The 20,385-nt window shown below is 37.3% G+C and overlaps 3 protein-coding genes across 3 annotated transcripts; 1 reads left to right on the forward strand and 2 right to left on the reverse strand.

Moving 5' to 3' along the window:
* Positions 1 to 3,499: 3,499 nt before the first annotated feature.
* LOC129235986 (phosphatidylethanolamine-binding protein homolog F40A3.3-like) lies at positions 3,500 to 4,665 on the reverse strand. Its single transcript, XM_054870105.1, has 3 exons — positions 4,461 to 4,665; positions 4,060 to 4,394; positions 3,500 to 3,971 (listed from the first exon to the last, which is right to left on the reverse strand). The coding sequence occupies exons 1-3, from the start codon at positions 4,518 to 4,520 to the stop codon at positions 3,833 to 3,835; spliced, it is 534 nt and encodes a 177-aa protein (XP_054726080.1). The 5' UTR covers positions 4,521 to 4,665; the 3' UTR covers positions 3,500 to 3,832.
* An 11,214-nt stretch (positions 4,666 to 15,879) lies between these two features.
* Positions 15,880 to 18,335, reverse strand: LOC129235987 (AP-2 complex subunit mu). The gene is made up of 3 exons (XM_054870106.1): positions 18,021 to 18,335; positions 17,525 to 17,963; positions 15,880 to 17,466 (listed from the first exon to the last, which is right to left on the reverse strand). The coding sequence occupies exons 1-3, from the start codon at positions 18,195 to 18,197 to the stop codon at positions 16,769 to 16,771; spliced, it is 1,314 nt and encodes a 437-aa protein (XP_054726081.1). The 5' UTR covers positions 18,198 to 18,335; the 3' UTR covers positions 15,880 to 16,768.
* A 707-nt stretch (positions 18,336 to 19,042) lies between these two features.
* Positions 19,043 to 20,385, forward strand: LOC129235989 (26S proteasome non-ATPase regulatory subunit 6). Its single transcript, XM_054870109.1, has one exon. The coding sequence runs from the start codon at positions 19,145 to 19,147 to the stop codon at positions 20,312 to 20,314; it is 1,170 nt and encodes a 389-aa protein (XP_054726084.1). The 5' UTR covers positions 19,043 to 19,144; the 3' UTR covers positions 20,315 to 20,385.

The following is a 20,385-nucleotide window of genomic DNA, read 5'->3' on the forward strand; positions in this document are numbered from 1 at the left end:
TGCGAGTATATTTTAATTATTGCAAAGTACTGAAAGAGTGCGATATTAAACAAAAGATTTTGGAAGGTTAAATAGTTAAGTATAAAGCCACAAGTAAACATATTGAGACATGTACAACATTCACGGATGTTTGGAGAAAAATTATTTTCTTTGGATATGGGAATTAAGTTAAAAAATTGTCTTTGATTTGTAGACTTATGAAGTGTGAGAAATACGACTGATATTTATTTTAACTCTTAGTTTAATAATGAAATTCGACACAAAATGAAACGTAACGCCTAGTGAATTGTGTGTGAAAGGCAATAAAAACTTTTAATCACTAAAATAGTTGGAAGATTTAGCCATAGCATAGACAATTGGGACTAAAACTCTGTTGTAGCAGCATGTTTTTGTTGTACCAGTATAAACATTCCCCATAAATATCCTTTTTTACTGCATTTCCTTTTTCATGTAAAGCACATTTGTCATGTGAAGTGGCGAATGCTTTGCAATTAAATTCAATCGCAAGACAAGAAATACCGGTTTAAATAAATTTATTTTTAAATTGGTTCCTGCTTCCGTCTTAGAAAATATAAATGTTTCAAATAGGTTTTAATATTATAATTATTGTAGCTCAATTTATCACTTAAATGATTAAGTTTCACCCAAACGCTAAGCTACGCTACTGCTATCTTTCTCGCTCCCACGGCAGTCGGTTCTACGTAACCGGAGCGACACGGACTTACGCTTCAGCAGCATTCGGCGTATATGTATGGGGTATATTTATGCTGCTACAACAACTGCTGTCTTTCTCCCAGGTCTTTACTTTTTTACTGGTATACGATCACTGCCTTCTTTTCCAGCTGTATCAATTTCTGCGTCCTTTACAGTTTTTGCTTTTGTTTTTTTATTTTTTGAAGCGAAAACTTCTTTAGAATCGTTGGGAGTGATTTGAGAAAAAGTGAAACGAAAAAAGGGACACTCTTGGCTACGAAGCGTTATATTATATGTTGATATAAACGTAGCGACGAACTAAATAACTTTTAGGCCAGCGCCGACAGCATGGCGCGGTAGCCGAGCGACTAGCAATGTGAGCTTCCGATCCAAAATCCTTGGTTCGAATCACAAGAAAAAATTTTTTTTATACAGTTATTTTATTTTATTTTATGATATGTTTATGAGGAGCTTTTTTTCATGGCAGAAATACACTCGGTGTTTTGCCATTGCCTGCTGAGGGGTGAGCGCTATTAGAAAAATAGTTTTCCTTAATTTTGGTGTTTTCACCGAGATTCGAACTGACGTTCTCTCTGTGAATTCTGAATAGTAGTCACGCACCAACCCATTCGGCTACGGCGTTTGTTTAATTTTACTGATGCAAAAATGAGGGAAAATATTTGAATAAAGTTTGCTTACTGTTTACACATTTTCCAAAGGTGACGGAGAACCAAAAAAAAAAGTCGATTTTTAAACAAATACGAGTGCATATGTGTAATTGTGTTAGAGTTTCGGTCACGACCCAGCAAAACCTGCGTGCATATGTGTTTGTAACATTCAAAAAAATGTAATTGTGTTAGAGTTTCGGTCACGCAGGTTTTGCTGGGGACGCTCATAATAGCAACCGCGTGTGTATTTTTATATTCGTAAATATTTTCATTTTTAAATATTTATCGCAATTATGCCGAAAAATAATACAGAAAAGTGTCGTGAGTATCGACAGAAAAAAAAATCAATAAATAGCATCACGGAATTCATTCACGAAAATTTAATAAAGTATACACCAGAAGTATCGCGGATACTTAGAAAAGATTACAATAAAGTTCCAATGATTTTAAGTGGCGATTTTAACGTAAATTTTGCATTGGACACAGCGGTTCCTTTAATTGACGTTCTCAATACAACATTCAATTTTAAAATGTGTAACAATCGCACTGAATCGACAACACGATCAAAAACAACCATTGACGCGGTATTTCAAAGATATGTTGACAACATCGAAACCAAAGCATTTGTATCATATTTTAGCTATCATAAGCCACTCGTATCATTTGTTGAAATTGAAAACATTGAGGATGAATAATAATAAAATGAAGAAAATAAAATATGAACGTTATAGCAATATTATAATGAACCTATAATTATCCCGCTCCTAATGCTGCTTTCGTCTTATTCTCTCTCAATTTGTTTTACGGAAGGTTTCACTTCTATCGCGTCTAACCGTTAGACTGGTATTTTTTTTATATTTTTCTTCTAAAATCCCGCTTTCTTTTAGCTTCTTTATTCTTATGTTGCTGCCATTTTTCATTGTTGCTGTTCTAGCATAAAAATTCCTCATGCATGTTTGAGGAATGCTGCTTCAATCTTTGGCCGGATATAATTCCGAGTTGTTCCGGTAACGTAGAACCCTGCGGAATGGTAGTCACGCGCAAACATATACGGCTACGACGGCCGCATTACTGGTATTATGTAAATGAATACTCATAACTTACGATTACGGACGCGATAAATTTGAAACGTAAATAAAATTTTAAATTCGATTTGTCGGGAGCGAATAGTTTAATTGTTTTGAACGAATCAATAAGTTTGTTTTGTAATTTAAATCTGTTTTCATTTCCAAAACTTATCTACCAATGGTAGCGATTAATAAGACTTCCACGACAGTCGGTTTTACGTTACCGAAACGACCCGGATTTATATCCGGCCAAGGACTGCCACTCCAGCAGCATTCCCCGTGTGTAAGTATGGGGAATGTTTTGCTACTACAACAACAACATTAATAAGGTTTTTGGTAACGGACGGGAAATTCCCTGTATGAGTAGGATCAAATTGTCATTCGAACCCACTTCGCTCTTTTTACACTATGCAGCAAAAGATTGTTGTTGATGGAAAAATTCGAAATTGCAACCACAACATATAGCTTTTAGTAAGCTACATACGCAAAGTTAATATTATTACATATGTACAATTAGGAAAAGTAGAAAATTCTTTTACATATATTTATTATCTACACACACATACATACGGCGGCCGCCGTAGCCGAATGGGTTGATGCGTGACTACCATTCGGATTTCAGAGAGAGAACGTTGGTTCGAATCTCGGTGAAAGACCAAAATTCAGGAAAAGTGTTTTCTAATAGCGGTCGTCCCTCGGCAGGCAATGGCAAACCTCCGAGTGTATTTCTGCCATGTAAAAGCTCCTTATAAAAATATCTGCCGTTCGGAGTCTGCTTGTAACTGTAGGTCCCTCCATTTGTGGAACAACATCAAGACGCACACCACAAATAGGAGGAGGAGCTTCGGCCAAACACACAAAAAGGGTGTACGCCCAATTATACATATATATATGTATATACACATTTAAACCTTATTGTTAATTAAAAAAACGGATCAGTCCGAATATTCAGCTCGTGGTTGACCTTTTTCGGGATATGCCCATATGTACTTACATATATGTATGCAGGTATATAATACTATGTATATTCACATGAATTTACCAACGTTCAACGTTAAAAACAAACTGATGTATTTTTATAGCAAAATAAAAAAAAAATTAATAAACAGATTTTAATTGAACTTAAATAATTTCTAGGTAGTTTTTATTTCTGTGGTAACGATAATATTGGTCAAGCACGTATTCTTCTGCCAGAAATTGGCGCCGTCTAGAGCCTCACACAAGAGATAGAAATATTCGTGCCTACATAATTCATCTTATAATTTATTATTATTGAGAGGACATTAATTTGGCTGATGCAGTCGAACAGTAGATAATTGGCATAAGAGGCTTTGAATAAAGTTCTGTGATGTGTAAGTATACAAATTAAATCGTTTTGTGATTTTCTACTTGTAGCTACTAAAATCACTCAGTAAATTGCGCTTTTAATATGGGCACATAATCATCGTATTGTGCCTGGTAGAAGTTTCCAGCAACCGGTTCACCCAAATTATACTTGGCAATATAATCTCTTGTCTTCACTTTAAGGCGACCTTCACGAGACCTGTATATCAAAGCGAATAATTTATTTGAATTATATAAAAATACTTTAATATTTCAAGTACATACATATGTATGTGAATGGTACTTACGTTTTGGAAATAAATTTTGTAGTATCAATCTTGGCTGGCTGTTTGAAGACTAGAAAGATGTAGCGGTGCAGACCAGTTCCTTCTGGAGGGCCAGAACCAACGTATTCAGCGACTGTTTGACCTTCAGCTACTTTATTGGCTGGAATATTGATTACAAGCCAGTGCAAAATTTCACGATATGTTGGTTCAGCACGCGATGGTGCATCTGGGTCTACCATTACCAAAGTGTATAAAGCATCGCTCTCCGCTTTCCAAGTAACTGTGGGTTGATCTTTTACCTGAGTTGGAGTGAGTTCTTTACCCAAATCCGCCTTCACACCACTGGGATAGTTCACCTAGTACACAAAGATACGTAAATTATGTGCTGACTATTTTGTTAATAATAAAAGGTGTGCCTTCACCTCCAGTAGTGCTTTGGGTTTGGTATCGATAATGTCCGGAATAATGCCGTTCGCCTCCATTACTTGTTCTTTAACTGTTTTTCCTAGTTAAACTAAATGTCGGTACTGAAGAAACATTATTTATATCGCCAACTGTAATCAGTGCGAAAATAATCTACGTATTATTTTAAGATTTGATAAATTAAGCGCAAGCGGACAAGCAACTGATAACTCAATATATGTACATATAAGTACATACATACATACATATGTATATTCTGCGATTCGATAATAAAATGTAAAAGATATGCACAATGTGTGGATATGTGCACTTGCATTTGCGAATGATTTTTCAGTAACAATATAAAGTAGTATACAATTGAATTATAATCGCGTACCCATTTACCATATAACACATGGGCTGTAAAGTCCCAGGCCTAGCACTTAGATGGCACTAGTTTTATTGCATTTACCTGTTTTTCAGTTAGTGCTAACCTTAAGAGGACAGTTGTTAAAATTTCATGATAGTCTATTCATTAGTTCGTGAGTTACTGTGCTAAGAGTGACGCTACTTCTGTTGTTTTCGAACTGGATTAGAAAGAATTTCGTGCTTTAATTTGAGACTGCTTCTTGATGGGAAAAAATACCGTTCAAGCGTAGCAATGGCTTGAAAAATGTTAATGGCGACTCGGCTCCGTCAGAATCAACAATAAAACAATGGTTTGCTGAGTTCAAACGTGGTCGTAGAGGCACCGATGGTGCACAAGACACGGTGGTCCAAATGAAGCGAGAACACCAGAAGATATAAAAAAAAGTCCACAAAATCGTTTTAAATAATCGAAAAGCGAAGTTGCGTGAGTTAGCTGACATCACAAGGATATCAAAAGAATGTGTTGGCTTTATATTGCATGAGCTTTTGACTATGAGAAAGCTCTGTTCAAAGTGGGTGCCGCATTTCTCCACTTTCAAGACAACGCACCGTGTCACAAGTCAATCAAAACATTGGCAAAACTACATGAATTGAACTTCGAATTGCTCCCACATCCACTGTATTCGCCAGATTTGGCTGCTAGCGACTACTGGCTGTTTGCAGACTAAAAAACTGCTCGCCGGTAAGAAATTTCGTTCGAATGAACGAGGTTATCGCTGAAACTGAAGCCTATTTTGAGACAAAATATAAATCTTCTACAAAAGTGGTATTGAAATGTTAGAGCCGTGCTTGAATGATTGCTTTGTTCTTGATGGAAATTACGTTGATGAATATATCTAATTTTGGACAAAGAGAAAGCGTTTGCTAGGAATGGGACTTTTTAGCCCATCTGTTCTTTACCTGTTTTCACAATAACAACAACGCGACGCGACAAATATAATATACATATATAGATACATAGAATTGATTTGAGGTTTACACTTTGACCTCATTGGCTTTTCTTATCAAACTCATGTCTCAACCTTCTTCACGCTATAGCGCCACATTCAAGGAGAAGATGTATTGGAGTCTATGGGAGTTAGTCACTGAAACGACAAGAGTCAGTGGACCATATCCCACTCATGCGCAGATGACTGCGCAATCTGAAATGATCTCTGAGAATGGTTGTGAATATTCTCAGTTTATCTTTAAGGACGGTTATGAGTTTCCTAAACCTCTTTTGATAGTACCCCTCCAGTAAGGATTTCGCCTGACGTAGCCACATAATTCGTGTCGTGTGACTCCTTTAAACTGATGCTGGAAAAGCTCGTGCGAGCCGCAGAGCTGAATCGCTCAGACACAATTTTTATAAGAGCGTACAATTGCTGGCGTATGCCGATGATATTGATATCAATGGCCTTAACATCCGTACTAGTAGTTCTGTGTTTTCTGGATAGAGAAGCAAAACGTATGGGTCTGGTTGTGAACAAGCCCAAAACGAAGTACCTCTTGTGATCAAACAAACAGTTGGCGAACTCGCGTATAGGCACTCGCGTCACTGTTGGCAGTTATGATTTCGAGGTTATAAGAGACTTTGTTTATCTAAGAACCAGCATTAACACCGATAATAATGTCGGCCTTGAAATCCAACGGAGAATCGCTCTTGCCAACAAATTCTACTTTGAACTAAGTAGGCAATTGAGTAGTAAAGTCCTCTATCGGCGAACAAAACTAAACCCTTAGCCTTAGCTCTTCACTACTAAGCATCTCCTTGATGGTGTGTTGGCCCATAGTAAGGAAGGGCTCGGATCCTATTGGTAACGAGGCTACAGTCTCTCTAGCCAATACGCGCGCTCCTCCGTTCCCAATTATACCCATGTGTCCTGGGACCCAAATGAGCAGTATGCGATTGTGCGTTTCTAACAAATTCAGTTTCTCGATACACTCACGGACTAGTGAGGGCTTAACCTCAGTGCCTTGAGTGCCACCTGACTGTCGCTCAGAATGGCAATTCGCTCATTCCGGATCTCGCTCATGTCGATCTCTGTAGATAGACAGATGACATACACCTCCACTTGAAAGATGCCTGGAAAATCTGCACAGAACGCTTTGTTCTGAAGCCATATATTCCACCACCTATGCTTTCTGATGTATTCTGAAAGTATAGCTTACAAAACTTAAAACTTAAAGTTTCAAGTTCATACAAAATTTCAACAAATAAAAAAAAAATGTCATACTTTTTGATCAGAAATTTTAGAAAATTTGAAAAAATCGGATATGAACCCACCAAACTTTTATACAATAAAGTGTAAGTTTGAAATAACTGAACATTCCCCTTGCTTTTTACTGATTTTCTTTTTTTTTTGCTGGAGGTCTCGTGCCTTTCCCCCATATAAAAAAATGTCCACCATTCATTAAATGGAATAAAATGCATAACATTGCCAGCTAAGCAAAGTACGAAAATTCAATTCGAATTTTGAGCCACTTTAAACTGGCATAATAAATAGTCAAATTATAAGTTTTATTGCACAATGTATATTATTTCCGTGCTTGTCGCTGCCAATAACGGTATTACACAGCACTTATTTTTTACGAGTCACAATGACACATATGTATATTTATCTATCAATTCAAATCGCTTATTTCACATTTTACTCTCTTACTCGGTTTAATTTAATCTTATCTCTGAGTTGAGCCATTGAGTAGCAGTATCGCTGAGTCATAATCTCAGTACTCGCACCCCATTGTACTTAATCTAGCACTCGTTCGCCCATTTTGTCTCCTTTATTTCGACGTGTCATTTTTGAAAATCGAACGAACCTTGCAAAAATTGCATTCGCGTATTATATAATATGGTACATATGTACACTGTTGGAAAATATAAGAGAAGCCAAGGCGCATTCATTAAGAGGTTATATATAGTTAGAATTTTCAAAAAATTGATTTTTTATTTTTTCTTAATGTACATACATATATTTAAGAATACACACAGAAAATTTAATATGGTTCCGGAGAATATTTTCGAAGTTACACGCAAATTTGAAAAGGCGTTTCAGAGTGCTTGAAAGTACAAGGCAAACTTTAAATGCGTTTTTCTCAAAATGGTGTTTTGGTGTTTTCAAAGTCGGCGACTAACATTACTCGAAAACGGCTAAACCGATTAGTCCCAAATTTTAACACGAACTTCTTACATATATTTTTTAGTAATTAAGCCCGAAATTTTGGTGAAACATTTTTTTTTTTTTTGTGAGAAACCGCTATTTTTTTTTTTGTTTTTTTTTTTTTTTAAAGCTTAAATAACAATAGAATTGCTAAATAAACAAAAAGATAACGCAGCGCTAGCAACGGAGGCTTTCAGCTGGCTGGTGAAGAATTCCTGGTTTATATACGTCGTAGAAGATCAGAGTCCTTCAGAAATTTATAGATTTTCGAAATGTTGGAATCGGAAGGGTTAATTAATAGCGATAGTGCATCATGACCGTCAAAATTCTGCTGTCTTTGTCTATCTATATTAGTCCAGGGAAAAGGTTAACAAGTGCAGGATACTGACTGGAGTATTACAAAATGGACACAGGCTTGGTTGCTTCCCTTGCAGTAGATATGCATTGGTGATTACACTGTGACCAATGCGTAGGCGAGTATATGGCGTAGTATAGTTAGATGGGAGGGATGATAGATAAGTTGGTTTAGTACGATTATTTTTATTTATTTAACATTACTTTAACGAAATCAGAGATATTGTGGTCACCGCAAAACGTCTTTTTTGAGAGGGACTCCGGCATATCAGCTGTAGCTCCTTTCCAAATAACTATTTTTACTAATATTAAGTCTTAAAATACAGTTAAAAGATAACATAGTATGTGTACAACTTTTTAGATCAATAAATTTAAAAGTTTTCTCAGAAAAAATTCTGAAAAATTCGCTTTTTCCGGCCTTCTAACTGTATATAACCCCTTAATATGGTAGATTCGCCTTGATAGAAGCAAATATAAATTTTCCATTTAATTTTTGACATTTTTTTTTATTTTGAAATCTCCTGATATTTTATGCCAAGTTCAATATAAGTTCAAACATTTATGGCAAATTAAAAAAATGAAGACTAGTTTTTAAATATTCTAGAACATAATAAAATTGTATCGAGTTTAAGAAACGTTTCCTGGAAAAAATAATAGAAACAAGAAGTTTTGTCACAAAAAATCAGTGTTAAAAAAGGCTTAGGACCTTTCTTAGGGCCTTATGCTGGTTTTTTTCATGTCTCCTTCACATCTTTAATGCATTGAGTTTACTAAATTTGAGCTTTTATCTGAAGAAATAGAGTATCAAGACTTTTGAATTTCATGCCTCATTGCTTCCCTATTTATCCTTTTCGGTTTTGCGCAAAGATACTCAATTGGGTTTATGTCAGGAGACTGGTACGGCCATTCTAAAACATGCCTTTTTCTTTTGCTATTTTTTATGAATGCTTGGGATCGGCATCGTGCATAAACTCCCATCTTAGTGGCGTTTCGTCTCTTTCATAGGAAAGCATAACCGTATCCAATATTCTCACATAGTCCACCACATCCACCACCATTTTATCTGTTATTCAAAATATTGCACCTACTCCTTCCACCGAAGAGCATCCCCACACCATTATTTATTTATTATTTATGATTTACCGTTTTTTTTATATCTGATATCGAATGCTGTATTTGTGGGTCGTCGAGTATATTCTTTTCCGTCATATCCAAACATATTTATTTTTATCAAATCGTAAAATTGTATTACGAAAATCGACGCTCTGTGAAAAATGTTCATCGCGCGCTCGTAAGAACTGATGGTGTACATAACCGTTCAGCGATGAGGCTACGAGCAACCCGAAGCTATTCAAGAACAGCAATTACAATCATTGAAAACAACCTTATGGTGCGTCCTATGGGCTTGAGGAATCACATTTCTTCAAAGGCTGGCACCAATGTAACGGTGAGTGGCGAACGATATCGCGCCATGATAAACAACCTTTCGATGCCTTGTTGCCGGAAATTGAAGCCCGTGATCTTTACAACATTTGGTTTCAACAAGACGGCCATTGTGCCTACTTCCCGTGAAATAATGGATTTACTACGTCGTGATTTCGGTGAGCAATTTATGTCTCGTCTCGAACCAGTGAATTGGCCACTAAGATCGTGTGATATCACAGCTTTGGACTTTTATTTGTCGCAGTATGTAAAGTCTAAATGCTTTGTGGATAAATCAGCTTTGATTAAGGCATTGGAAGCCAACATTACTCCAGTGAATCATTCAAAATTGGTCTTTACGGATGACCGAATTACGGTTCTACCATGCCATAAATGGTTCTACACAAAAATAATAAGGATTGTCCAATCGTTTTGAATGTTCATTAATTTAGGTCAATTTAAAATTCGATATCTCTAAATTGATCTCCTTTTACCTCACCAGTTTCCTTTCTGTTTATGCCAAGTGCAGATATGCCTTGAACCTTCCGTTGTGTATTGATGAGTTTTTCAGTTTTTATTGTTGTTGTGATAGCATAAAGCATTATGAAAAATTGTTTGGGTATGCTACTGAATTGTTGGTCCTTGGCCGAATTTAAAGCAGAGTCAACGCGGTAACGTAGAGCCCACCATCAGAGGAGCGTCATATAATTCATGTTGTTGTTATTGTAGCAGTTCACTAGAGCCGGCCAGTGCGATATAGTCACCGATTATTATCGTCTAACCCATCTAACGGTAAGCCCAGAAAGCGTGTTGTGTCAACAGATTGGGTCCAGAGGGAGCGAGGTGTTAGATAACGTTGATTTTTGAGGGCATGTGAATAGGTGGTTAGTATCGTGCGGAACACTTTCACATACCGGACATTTGTATATTGAATGTGTCGGGGTCGATTCTGGATAAGAAGCAGTTTAATCTGCGACAATATCCAGACCGTACTTGAGCCAAAATTGAGCTGGTTTCATGATAGCCGTTTCTGCGGGCCGAAATGACTCGGGTTTTTTCGACCAAGTAAACTAGCCATGTCTAGTGCGCTGAACCTCACCCCTCATATAATTCATCATATCATCTACTTTGATAGTCGTCACTCACCCGAACATCTTCACATATTTTGAGAGAATAGTCCATTCAAATGTTTTCTCAAATTAATTGGAACTACTGTATTAGTGGAACTACTTTTAAAGCCTTTTCATTCAGATTAGAATAGAATATCAAAATAAGTAAAGCGGAAGATCTGCGAAAAATTAAAAAAAAAAACAAATTCCAACGCTAATATGAAAAATATTGTTTGCTGATTTTAGAGAATTGCTTACGAATAATCGCAATGGTAAAATTAATTTCACTTAATTTTTTTTTTTTTTTTTTCAATGTAAAATATAGGTGTATATACATACATATGTATGTAGGTAATTCGTTGAATGAGTCGTCAGTATTATTTTGAATCACTCCAGCCAAGCATTTAGCTTCTTATCAATTTCCAACCGAACTTTATAGAGGTGCATAGTACATTTGAATGTTGATTGATTGAGGCAGCGCTTCTCAAATTGTGGTACGCATACCACCAGTGGTACGTAAGATATCCACAGCTAATACGTTAGCAGATAAAGACGACAAACAAAGAAATACGAGTAGTTGCTGAATTTTATTAAAAAGCCACACTGTTTGGAGTATTGAGAGGTTTTTATGGCACATTTTCGACTTGAAAGAAAATACCACTACGTAGCCATTACTTAAAATCTGAAAATGCAAAAGCAGGTATCTCATACTGCCCATAAAATCAGGGTCAGCAGTGGTAGCCAAGCTGCTCTAAAGGACTAAGAAATCACTCACACATCTTCAAAAATAGTCCAGAAATGTATATTAAGGCTGAATTGTGTTGCAGGGCTGCATGAGCTTGAACTTGTATGGGCTGATGAATAGATGAACTATGGTTCTTTGAGGCGTTCAATTTGGCCGGAGACAGTTTTAGGCCCACACATAGCGACTACAGTCGGGTACATCAATAATTTCAGTAATAAATCTCATAAGAGTCGTTGGTGCAGTACCAAATCTTGTCGTTTCTGCCACATATGCCCTCCCTTTAGACTCCAATACATCTTCTCCTTAAGAAGGTTGAAACATTTCGACCAATTGCAGCCAGAAGAAAGGCATATACGCTCAGCCCAGCCCAACTCTATCTTAAGGGGGGAAGCTGGTCTAGAGCGCAAAAAATGGGCATATTTTATGAATTTATTTTGACTCAACAAAGGAATCAATCGAAAATCTGTGAAATAGGTTTAATAATATAGCTTTCATGGTACAAATACAAAATTTTTCGTCTGAATTAATTTCAAAATGGCCGCTGTCCAGCAGTTCTCCTAAGGCGCCTTTTTTTCTAGTGGGTCCATTGCCGAAGACGTAAACTCCTTAATTTTTGTCCTGGATCAAAAAATAAAATTTTTTTAGTTTCTAATATATATAACAACAGAAAGAGACGTACGTAGGATTTTTTCGATATTTTGTTTTTTCGCGAAATGGTGCACGTTTGAACAAAAAGTTACAATTTTCACTATAAAGAACGACATAAAATTGTTGATTAAAAAAAAAACTATGTAATATAAATAAAAAATCCTACGTACGTCTCCGGAGAAAGGTATTTCGAATGTATTGTCAAAATTTCGTAAGAATCGGTAAAGATTTGTTCGAGTTATGTCTTCGGCCAATTTAAAAAAAGTGATTTCGAGAAAAACGCGTTTAAAGTTGTAAGTAGCGTTCGGGGCATACCTGCGAGGCACTGCCGTCGAATGAAAAATTTGAGCATTTAGACATTTTTGCTGGCATCCCTCATTTGGTATATTATTTCTAAGACCCTAAAGCACCTTTTAAGACAAAAAAAAAATTTTCGATTTTTTCAAAATTCTAGACCAGCTTCCCCCCTTAAGTTTAATAAGGGAACTGGGTTTGAATGAGGTATTATGATGAATAGAAGGCACCAAAGGCCATGAGATCGAAGTGCATACCTCAAATCAAATCTATATATCTGACACCAGCAAAAAGTTAAGTATTTCTGAAAATGCCTGACAGGATTGTAGCAAAATTCTTTCTCAGACAAAGATGAGGATAGTATAGAAAATTTTCTTTGCCGCTGTCAGATCTTAGCCAGACTTAGATGATACAATTTTAGGTTGGATATATATTGTGAATGGACGCGCTACATTCTGCTTCGCCTGACAAAGTGCTAACATTCATTAAAAAGTCTGGAAGGTCTTCAGAGGAGCAATGAATTTCTACCCCACCGGTCGTTATCTATCCTTTAACCCTTTTGCATCATTCGAGGAATAATCCACGAACAAAAACTCTCTTATCTTTGTTAAAGTTTTAAGTTTAAAGTATTTTTTGTTAAAGTTTGAGGAAAATAAATAATTTTGGTAATCCTGAAACTCTCTTTTTCATTAGAACAAACAGTAAAAGCAAAATAGTTAAATGCTCTCTAAAAACTTAAGTGTAATGGATAATATTGTCAGAGTTTTTGGAGAATTCTGGTCATGCAAAATTCTATTTCATTCTATTCCAAGTCATCTTTTCAGTAACTTTAAGAAAAATTGGTGTACAAAAATATATTCATTCAGCTACAAACTCGAAATTATACTATTTTGAAATGATTACGTCCATAATAATATTGAAATGATAATAATGAACATTATTCGGTAATTCGAAATGCAGACTCTAGAAAACTATAAGATGTGAAATTTTATAAATTCATGTAAAAATTATATATTTTAATGTTTTAATTTTTGAACTAATAAGTTATTCAACATTTTTGATGATCAAATATACATGTGTATATCATTATCGAGTTGTTGGAAGGAAATGTGAAAATGGTCTCCGAGTGCAAAGGGTTAATGAGTATTTACAGAGGTTTACAAACTCGGATCGGTTTTTGAACCATAGCACCCAAAGGTTGTTTCTTGCCACACTTGCGTTGTGCTACGCGTTTGATCCACGCAATCCTCTAGTATACGTACCTACATATGTATCTACTTATTCGACTGGTAGTTGGCTGAAGTACCATTCTGGCACTCCCTTAAGTAGCACTAAAGCGTCGTTTTGATGCCATTATGAGACCTCCAGCAGGCAGATATCTTCAGCCAGCCAGAGATGTTGGCGTAATGGAGAAGACTGATGAGATTTAGATTGGCACACGGTCCCACGCTGTCGAAGAAAGGAGCACCCAGTGGCCTTAATCGCCTAGCTGCCAAGCCTGGACATTTACACAGAAAGTGATCCACAGTCTCCTTCCCCCTCAGCTTCTGCAATGGTGGTTAAAAGGTAAACCTAGCGTTGCCACGTGTGTACCGATCGTCCAATGACCGCTAAAATCAGTTACGAATTTGAAAATTTAATAGCGTGGAGTCCCCAGGACATTCTGAAGCCTCCGTCTATTGTGCATGAAAAAATGGAGCTCCAGTTTTTCTGCGTTTTCCTGAGAAATAGTTTGTGCAATTTCCCTTCAACAACAGCCAGGGGCCTGCCTATGACCCGATAGGAGGTCTCTTAGCCTATTCAGTCCCCTTCCTAGCAAGCTAATCAGCAATTTCATTTACCTCTAAGTTACTTTGTCCTGCAACCCAGATCAGAGAAATGTTACCTGCACACCCAAGAGATTTGATCTCGTCCTTACAGGAGTTGGCTAGTTTAGATCTGCACCATGGCGTTGTCAGAGCCTTGATCGGGGCTTAACTATCAGAAAAAATGTTAATATCTCACTCACTCCCACGTTGCCTAAGCATTCTGCATGCCTGCAGGATCGCAAAGACTTCTGCTTGAAAAACACTAGCAATATTCGGCAATTTTAAGGAAATAGATAAATGGTCTAATTTCAAAAAAAACCGTGCTCCGTTTCCCGATTCCGTCAGTAAATACAGAGGTACTTCGGTTCAGATTTCCCTCCCGTTCCAATCCTGCCTACTTTGAAAGATTGCCCTGACACAAACCTCAAACTTCAGTTTACGGATAGATAGATCTTTCCGAAGTTCAGGGAAAAACAGTGTTAACTGCTGAAAAATGCTACTATGACCCTTGAGATATTGCCTCCAGATTAACTCCACGTTAGCTTGATTGCACTTTGAGCAGCGATGGAAATAACGCAAAAGTCGATGAGACACTCAGGGTAAGTTCTATATGATGCCAATACATGCAGTTCCCTGCACCCACGACAGTCGGTTCTACGTAACCGGAACGACCCGGATTTACATCCGGTCAAGGACTGTCACTTCGGCAGCATTCCCCGTGTATGTATGGGGCATGGTTATGCTGCTACAACAACAACCCTCCCCTGTTTAGTGATGTTCTAGCTCTTCAGAAGAACTTCCTAGGGAGGATTCAGGCATCCATACGTTAAAATTGGCAGAACCACTACGTTGAACATCCAAAGCATGACCTGGGGCCTGCTGGTATTTGTATAGACTATTTGTACTAAATAACCTGTTGTTGTAGCAGCATAAACATTCCCCATACTTACATACGGGGAATGCTGCTGGAGTGACAGTCCTTGGCCGGATATAAGTCCTGGTCGTTTCGGTAACGTAGAACCGTCTGTCCTGGAGACCTTACTTACTTTACTAAATAACCTCTTCTAGATCGCCAGACCCGTTGCAACGCTCCATTCGGATATTCCTTTGCTCGAAACAATGATGGGTCATCTGTCATCCTTTTATAGTTTAATTAAATAATTCTTAAAAATTCTTTCTTGATCGTTTTTGGTTAAAATATTTCGTATTCTATCAACCAGGCATGAAACAATCCAGTGGATGGCAAGACAACAATGATGCAACACGTTTATACCTGGCAGAATACAACGGTACTGCTCTAGTATTTCTGGTTCCTAGTAGAAATCGAAGCATTTGAAGTCGTAAATGCAGTACTTGCGCTGGCACTTGATGCATTTCTGCGCTCCTGTTAGATACGCACCGACTACTAAGATTTTAATTGCTGCTTTATGACTCTTATCACTTTTAAGTTGAGTACTAGAATTGACCACTGTACACAAATAAAACAACGCTTAGTGAATATTATTTATTTCTCACTTTGAAATTCAACACTTTTAACATAATTATTGTATTTCTAAATGTTCGAGTTTTGTGTACTTGATTTATTCATATTTATTATCTTACGTCTATATGTTTATACTTATCATACAACAGAGGAAATAGGAGCAATATATGTGTGTGTAATGAATATTGCAAATTTTAACATTTATTTACGCGGACATAAGAGCGAATTAGTATGAGCTCCTCACTATTTATGAATAGCAATCCGGTCAGCACATGTTTTTGCACCCCAATTCGTCACTTCCACTTCTCTGTAAACCAAAGTTATACATTTAGCTTACACGGAATATGCATCCATAGGTTAGGAATTTAATATCTTTTAACCATAATTTGTAAGTAATTCTGTTCATTCGTTTGTTTTTACAGAGTTAAGATTGGCAGAGATAACGTATTTTTTAATATTTTCTAGACACTTATTAGTCCGCAAAATATTCCTTGCTTTTAGCTACATTAAATTAACGGTTATATTTGTTCAAATTCGCTAACTGCTCCAAAAGATAGAAGGGAAATCGAAGAATCGTAAAGCGAGAGCATTGTTCGATATGAAGAAACGCTTCTACAATTAACGTTGACGATGTAAATAAAAATACAAAATAATATCATAGGTATAAAATTGAGGAATAGACATAAGTGCATCTAATAACGTTAGAAAGTTGGGATTATATAATAGGAAATGTGATTAAATTATATGATTAATACGCATGTATAAATATAGATAATAAAGGATATACACACATTTTACAACTAGTGTGGAATATAAGATATTCAATTTGATTGAGAATACAAATCGGGAAAATTCGGTATGTGTCTACACGCCTAAACTTCACCTGCTTCACCTGTTCAACAGCGAGTTTCATATAGGCCACTGCGTCCTATGTAGCGCACCCATTTCACAACATCGTGGTCAGAGTAATTGAGCTTTGGTTCAAATACTTTCAAATAGCGTACTTTAAAGCCGGATGGCGCGAATGGTACTTCGAAATTCATTGAAATAGGTGGACGTGTCCATTTTTTCTTCGTGTCCGTCTCCAATAACTCGATTTCTGCCGAAAGTTGTGTTTCTTTCATGCCGGCCATTCGTTTAATTTTCCAGACAATTGCATTGTCCGAAGCTTTATATTTTGCCTTGCCTTTCAGGCAAATCAATTGGACACCCGAAGTATTCAATGGTGTTGGAATTTTTACTTCAATTTTCTGACCCAATAGTGAAGGTTTAAAATTGGACTTGAGTACAATTTTCACCTCCATTTTAGTTCGCCCTACCTCTCGTACAAGCGGTATAACTCGGAATGGCAGTGAAATGTCTTTGGTAGTACGATAGCGCATGAGCTCGAATTCACCATCGGGTGGAATAAAACTAATAGAGTGTTCTGTCTCGAATTTGCTCAACTTGACACATTGATGAAACTGACAATCGTCGATTACTACAACAGGCTTGCCTGAACGAGAAGTCTCCGCCTCGGAATTGCCCCCAATACCACGACCTTTCGACTCCATCACTATTTTGTCATTAATACCAAATTTACATTCGGGCATGCCTGGAAGCACATAATAACGATAAGATGAATGTACACAATTTCTTTTCACACTACATACCCGAAAGATACGACTTCATGACCACTTTTCCAGCAACATGGGCGGAAAGTACTTGCCCTTGTGGGCTCATCAGCAGATTCACGTACTCCAACACGTCGAGGAAAAGTTCATTGCGACGGTATTTTATACCTTCGCGCCGCCAGCCGATCTGACCGGTCACCTGTGAGGTGATTTGCATCTGCTCTTCCTTGGTGGCGGATTTAATGCCCTGTTGGGTGATGAACGTCTTCAGCGTGCCCGAGTCCGTGTTCTGCGGATAGCCGAAATCGAGAATCTCGTCCAGCAATTCATATATTAGAACGAAGTTATTCTTGATGTTCTCTTCAGAAATTTTACCAAAGTATGATTGCATTACTTCGATAATTTTTAATAAGAATTCGAATACCATAGCCGCATTCACATTTTGCTTCGTAACCGCAGCCAGCCAAATATTGGCACGCTAAAAATTATTTTGTTCATTTCAAATAATATTTGTAACTATATTTTAATGCTATACCTTTATGTGGAAAAAGCTTGTTCGAGCAATATTCGTTACCGGGGAACGTACTTGCTGCCGTGCATGGATGACGTTGACACGGAAAGCATCCACTGCATTACGGCCAATATCATCGCGATATACCCTACTGATTAATACCTCCCCCTTATGATTATACACAAATAATCCACCAATCATTTCAGCAAAAACACTTTTTTACTTCCTTAATGAGGATAGATAACTCTGAAACGCCCTATTTAAATTGATAATTTTATTAGTTTTTCACTTTACTACGATTATCGATCAACACCTTCTTTTTTCGACCCTCCTGACAACTGTCAGCGAATTCGTCTAATTTTACACAGTTGCATTGCAGAGCAGCTAATGATTTGAACTATTACTAATGCTGTTAATTACATATTTGAAAGATTCCATTTCCTTTTATTGTTTGGCGCTCTCAGATTAATATTCTAATAAAATCCTGAAACAAAACGGACACATACTAGGCCTTTATTCACTCTTTCCCAACAAAACTTTCCCAGTGAAAACCTGTAAAGTGATTTTTTACGAATTTGGCAGCAATCTCTCTAAGAGAGCCAAATATAAAAAGTACAAACACGTAAAAATAGTAAACACTAGCAAATTTTCATGTCGTGTAATTCAAAAAGATTTAAAAAGTGGAAAATTCTATGTAAAATTCTCTATTTAAACTTTTGTACTATACAGCATTTCATTTGTGTTTTCCTTCGGCAGGTGCCACCTTCTGTAATTGGTTCACCGTGATAGTTACCGTAAAAATAAAAGGTTGCCAGGTTTTGTACATTCTGGCATTGCGTATGGCACGTATGTGGTGCCTTCGCCTCAAATGCACATAATTTATTTTGCTGTCAGTCTAATTCGTTGCCGCAACGGACGGATTAGTACCAAGTTAGTACCTACTAGTACCAATTTGTTCAAACTATAGCGTACGAGAACGTTACGGATAGGCATGTACATATACATATATTTGAAATAAATGGCATGAACACTGCCTACGAATCGCAGCCAACTTTAGGCAGTACATGACTGTGCGGCTTGAATAACAAAAATTTGTTGCATTGTTAAGTTCGTTTGCGATTACACTTTTTGTAGTATATTAAAATAAAATGCCTGTCGAAGACTTGGAAGAAGAGGGTCTGGAGAAGAACCCAAAACTCGAATTAGCCCAGTACAAGTTTCTTTTGTCGCTACCAGAGCATAAACAAGATGCTGCCTTGAAAGCGAAACTACTGGACGCAGTCCGAGCTGACAACATGGCCCCTTGGTATGAGTACATATGCGCGGAGTTGGATTGGCCGGTGGACAAGGAATTACTTGCTCGTATGCGTGAACAAAATCGTTTGGAATTAACAAAGTTGGATGAAGCAATCGAAGATGCAGAGCAAAATTTAGGTGAAATGGAAGTGCGTGAAGCAAATTTAAAGAAGTCTGAATATTTGTGTCGCATCGGTGACAAGGCCGCTGCCGAAACGGCTTTCCGGAAAACGTATGAGAAGACGGTATCGCTTGGTCATCGTTTAGATATAATATTCCATCTTATTCGTCTTGGTCTCTTCTATCTAGACCATGACTTAATCACAAGAAATATTGATAAGGCGAAATATCTAATAGAAGAAGGTGGAGACTGGGATCGGCGCAATCGTCTAAAAGTGTATCAGGGAATATATTCAGTCGCAGTGCGTGATCTCAAAGCAGCTGCCAATTTCTTCTTGGATACTGTGAGTACCTTCACCTCATATGAGTTGATGGATTATCCCACATTTGTACGCTACACTGTATATGTAGCAATGATTTCTTTGCCGCGTAATGAATTGCGTGACAAAGTTGTGAAGGGAGCGGAAATCCAAGAAGTACTCCATGGCTTGCCTGACGTAAAAAATTATCTATTTGCTTTATATAACTGCCAGTATGCCGAGTTTTTTAAACACTTAGCAGAGGTGGAATTAGTGCTGCGCAGCGACTATTTAGCACATCCCCACTATCGTTTTTACGTACGTGAAATGCGGATTCTTGCTTACACACAACTGCTTGAATCCTATCGTTCGCTAACATTGCAATACATGGCTGAGGCATTTGGAGTAGATGTTGACTACATAGACCAAGAGTTGTCACGTTTCATCGCTGCTGGGCGGCTTCATGCCAAGGTAGACCGGGTCGGCGGGATTGTAGAAACTAATCGACCGGATAACAAAAATTGGCAGTACCAAGCTACCATTAAACAAGGCGATTTACTACTCAACCGTATTCAGAAGTTAAGTCGTGTCATTAATATTTAAATGAAACCAATATTTTTCTTAAACCGATTTGTATAGATGAAATGCAAAATAAAACAAATCACTTCCCCAAA

Source organism: Anastrepha obliqua, chromosome 1 (genome assembly GCF_027943255.1).
Source record: "Anastrepha obliqua isolate idAnaObli1 chromosome 1, idAnaObli1_1.0, whole genome shotgun sequence".
In the NCBI taxonomy this organism is placed as follows: domain Eukaryota; kingdom Metazoa; phylum Arthropoda; class Insecta; order Diptera; family Tephritidae; genus Anastrepha; species Anastrepha obliqua.

Coding starts and splice junctions, on each gene's coding strand:
- LOC129235989 (XM_054870109.1), top strand. CDS start 19,145: ATGCCTGTCGAAGACTTGGAAGAAGAGGGTCTGGAGAAGAACCCAAAA.
- LOC129235987 (XM_054870106.1), bottom strand. CDS start 18,197: ATGATTGGTGGATTATTTGTGTATAATCATAAGGGGGAGGTATTAATC. Junction 17,964..18,020: donor CAAGCTTTTTCCACATAAAG/GTATAGCATTAA, acceptor AATAATTTTTAG/CGTGCCAATATTTGGCTGGC. Junction 17,467..17,524: donor CATGAAGTCGTATCTTTCGG/GTATGTAGTGTG, acceptor ATGTGCTTCCAG/GCATGCCCGAATGTAAATTT.
- LOC129235986 (XM_054870105.1), bottom strand. CDS start 4,520: ATGGAGGCGAACGGCATTATTCCGGACATTATCGATACCAAACCCAAA. Junction 4,395..4,460: donor AACCCAAAGCACTACTGGAG/GTGAAGGCACAC, acceptor TTTGTGTACTAG/GTGAACTATCCCAGTGGTGT. Junction 3,972..4,059: donor ACAAAATTTATTTCCAAAAC/GTAAGTACCATT, acceptor TTTGATATACAG/GTCTCGTGAAGGTCGCCTTA.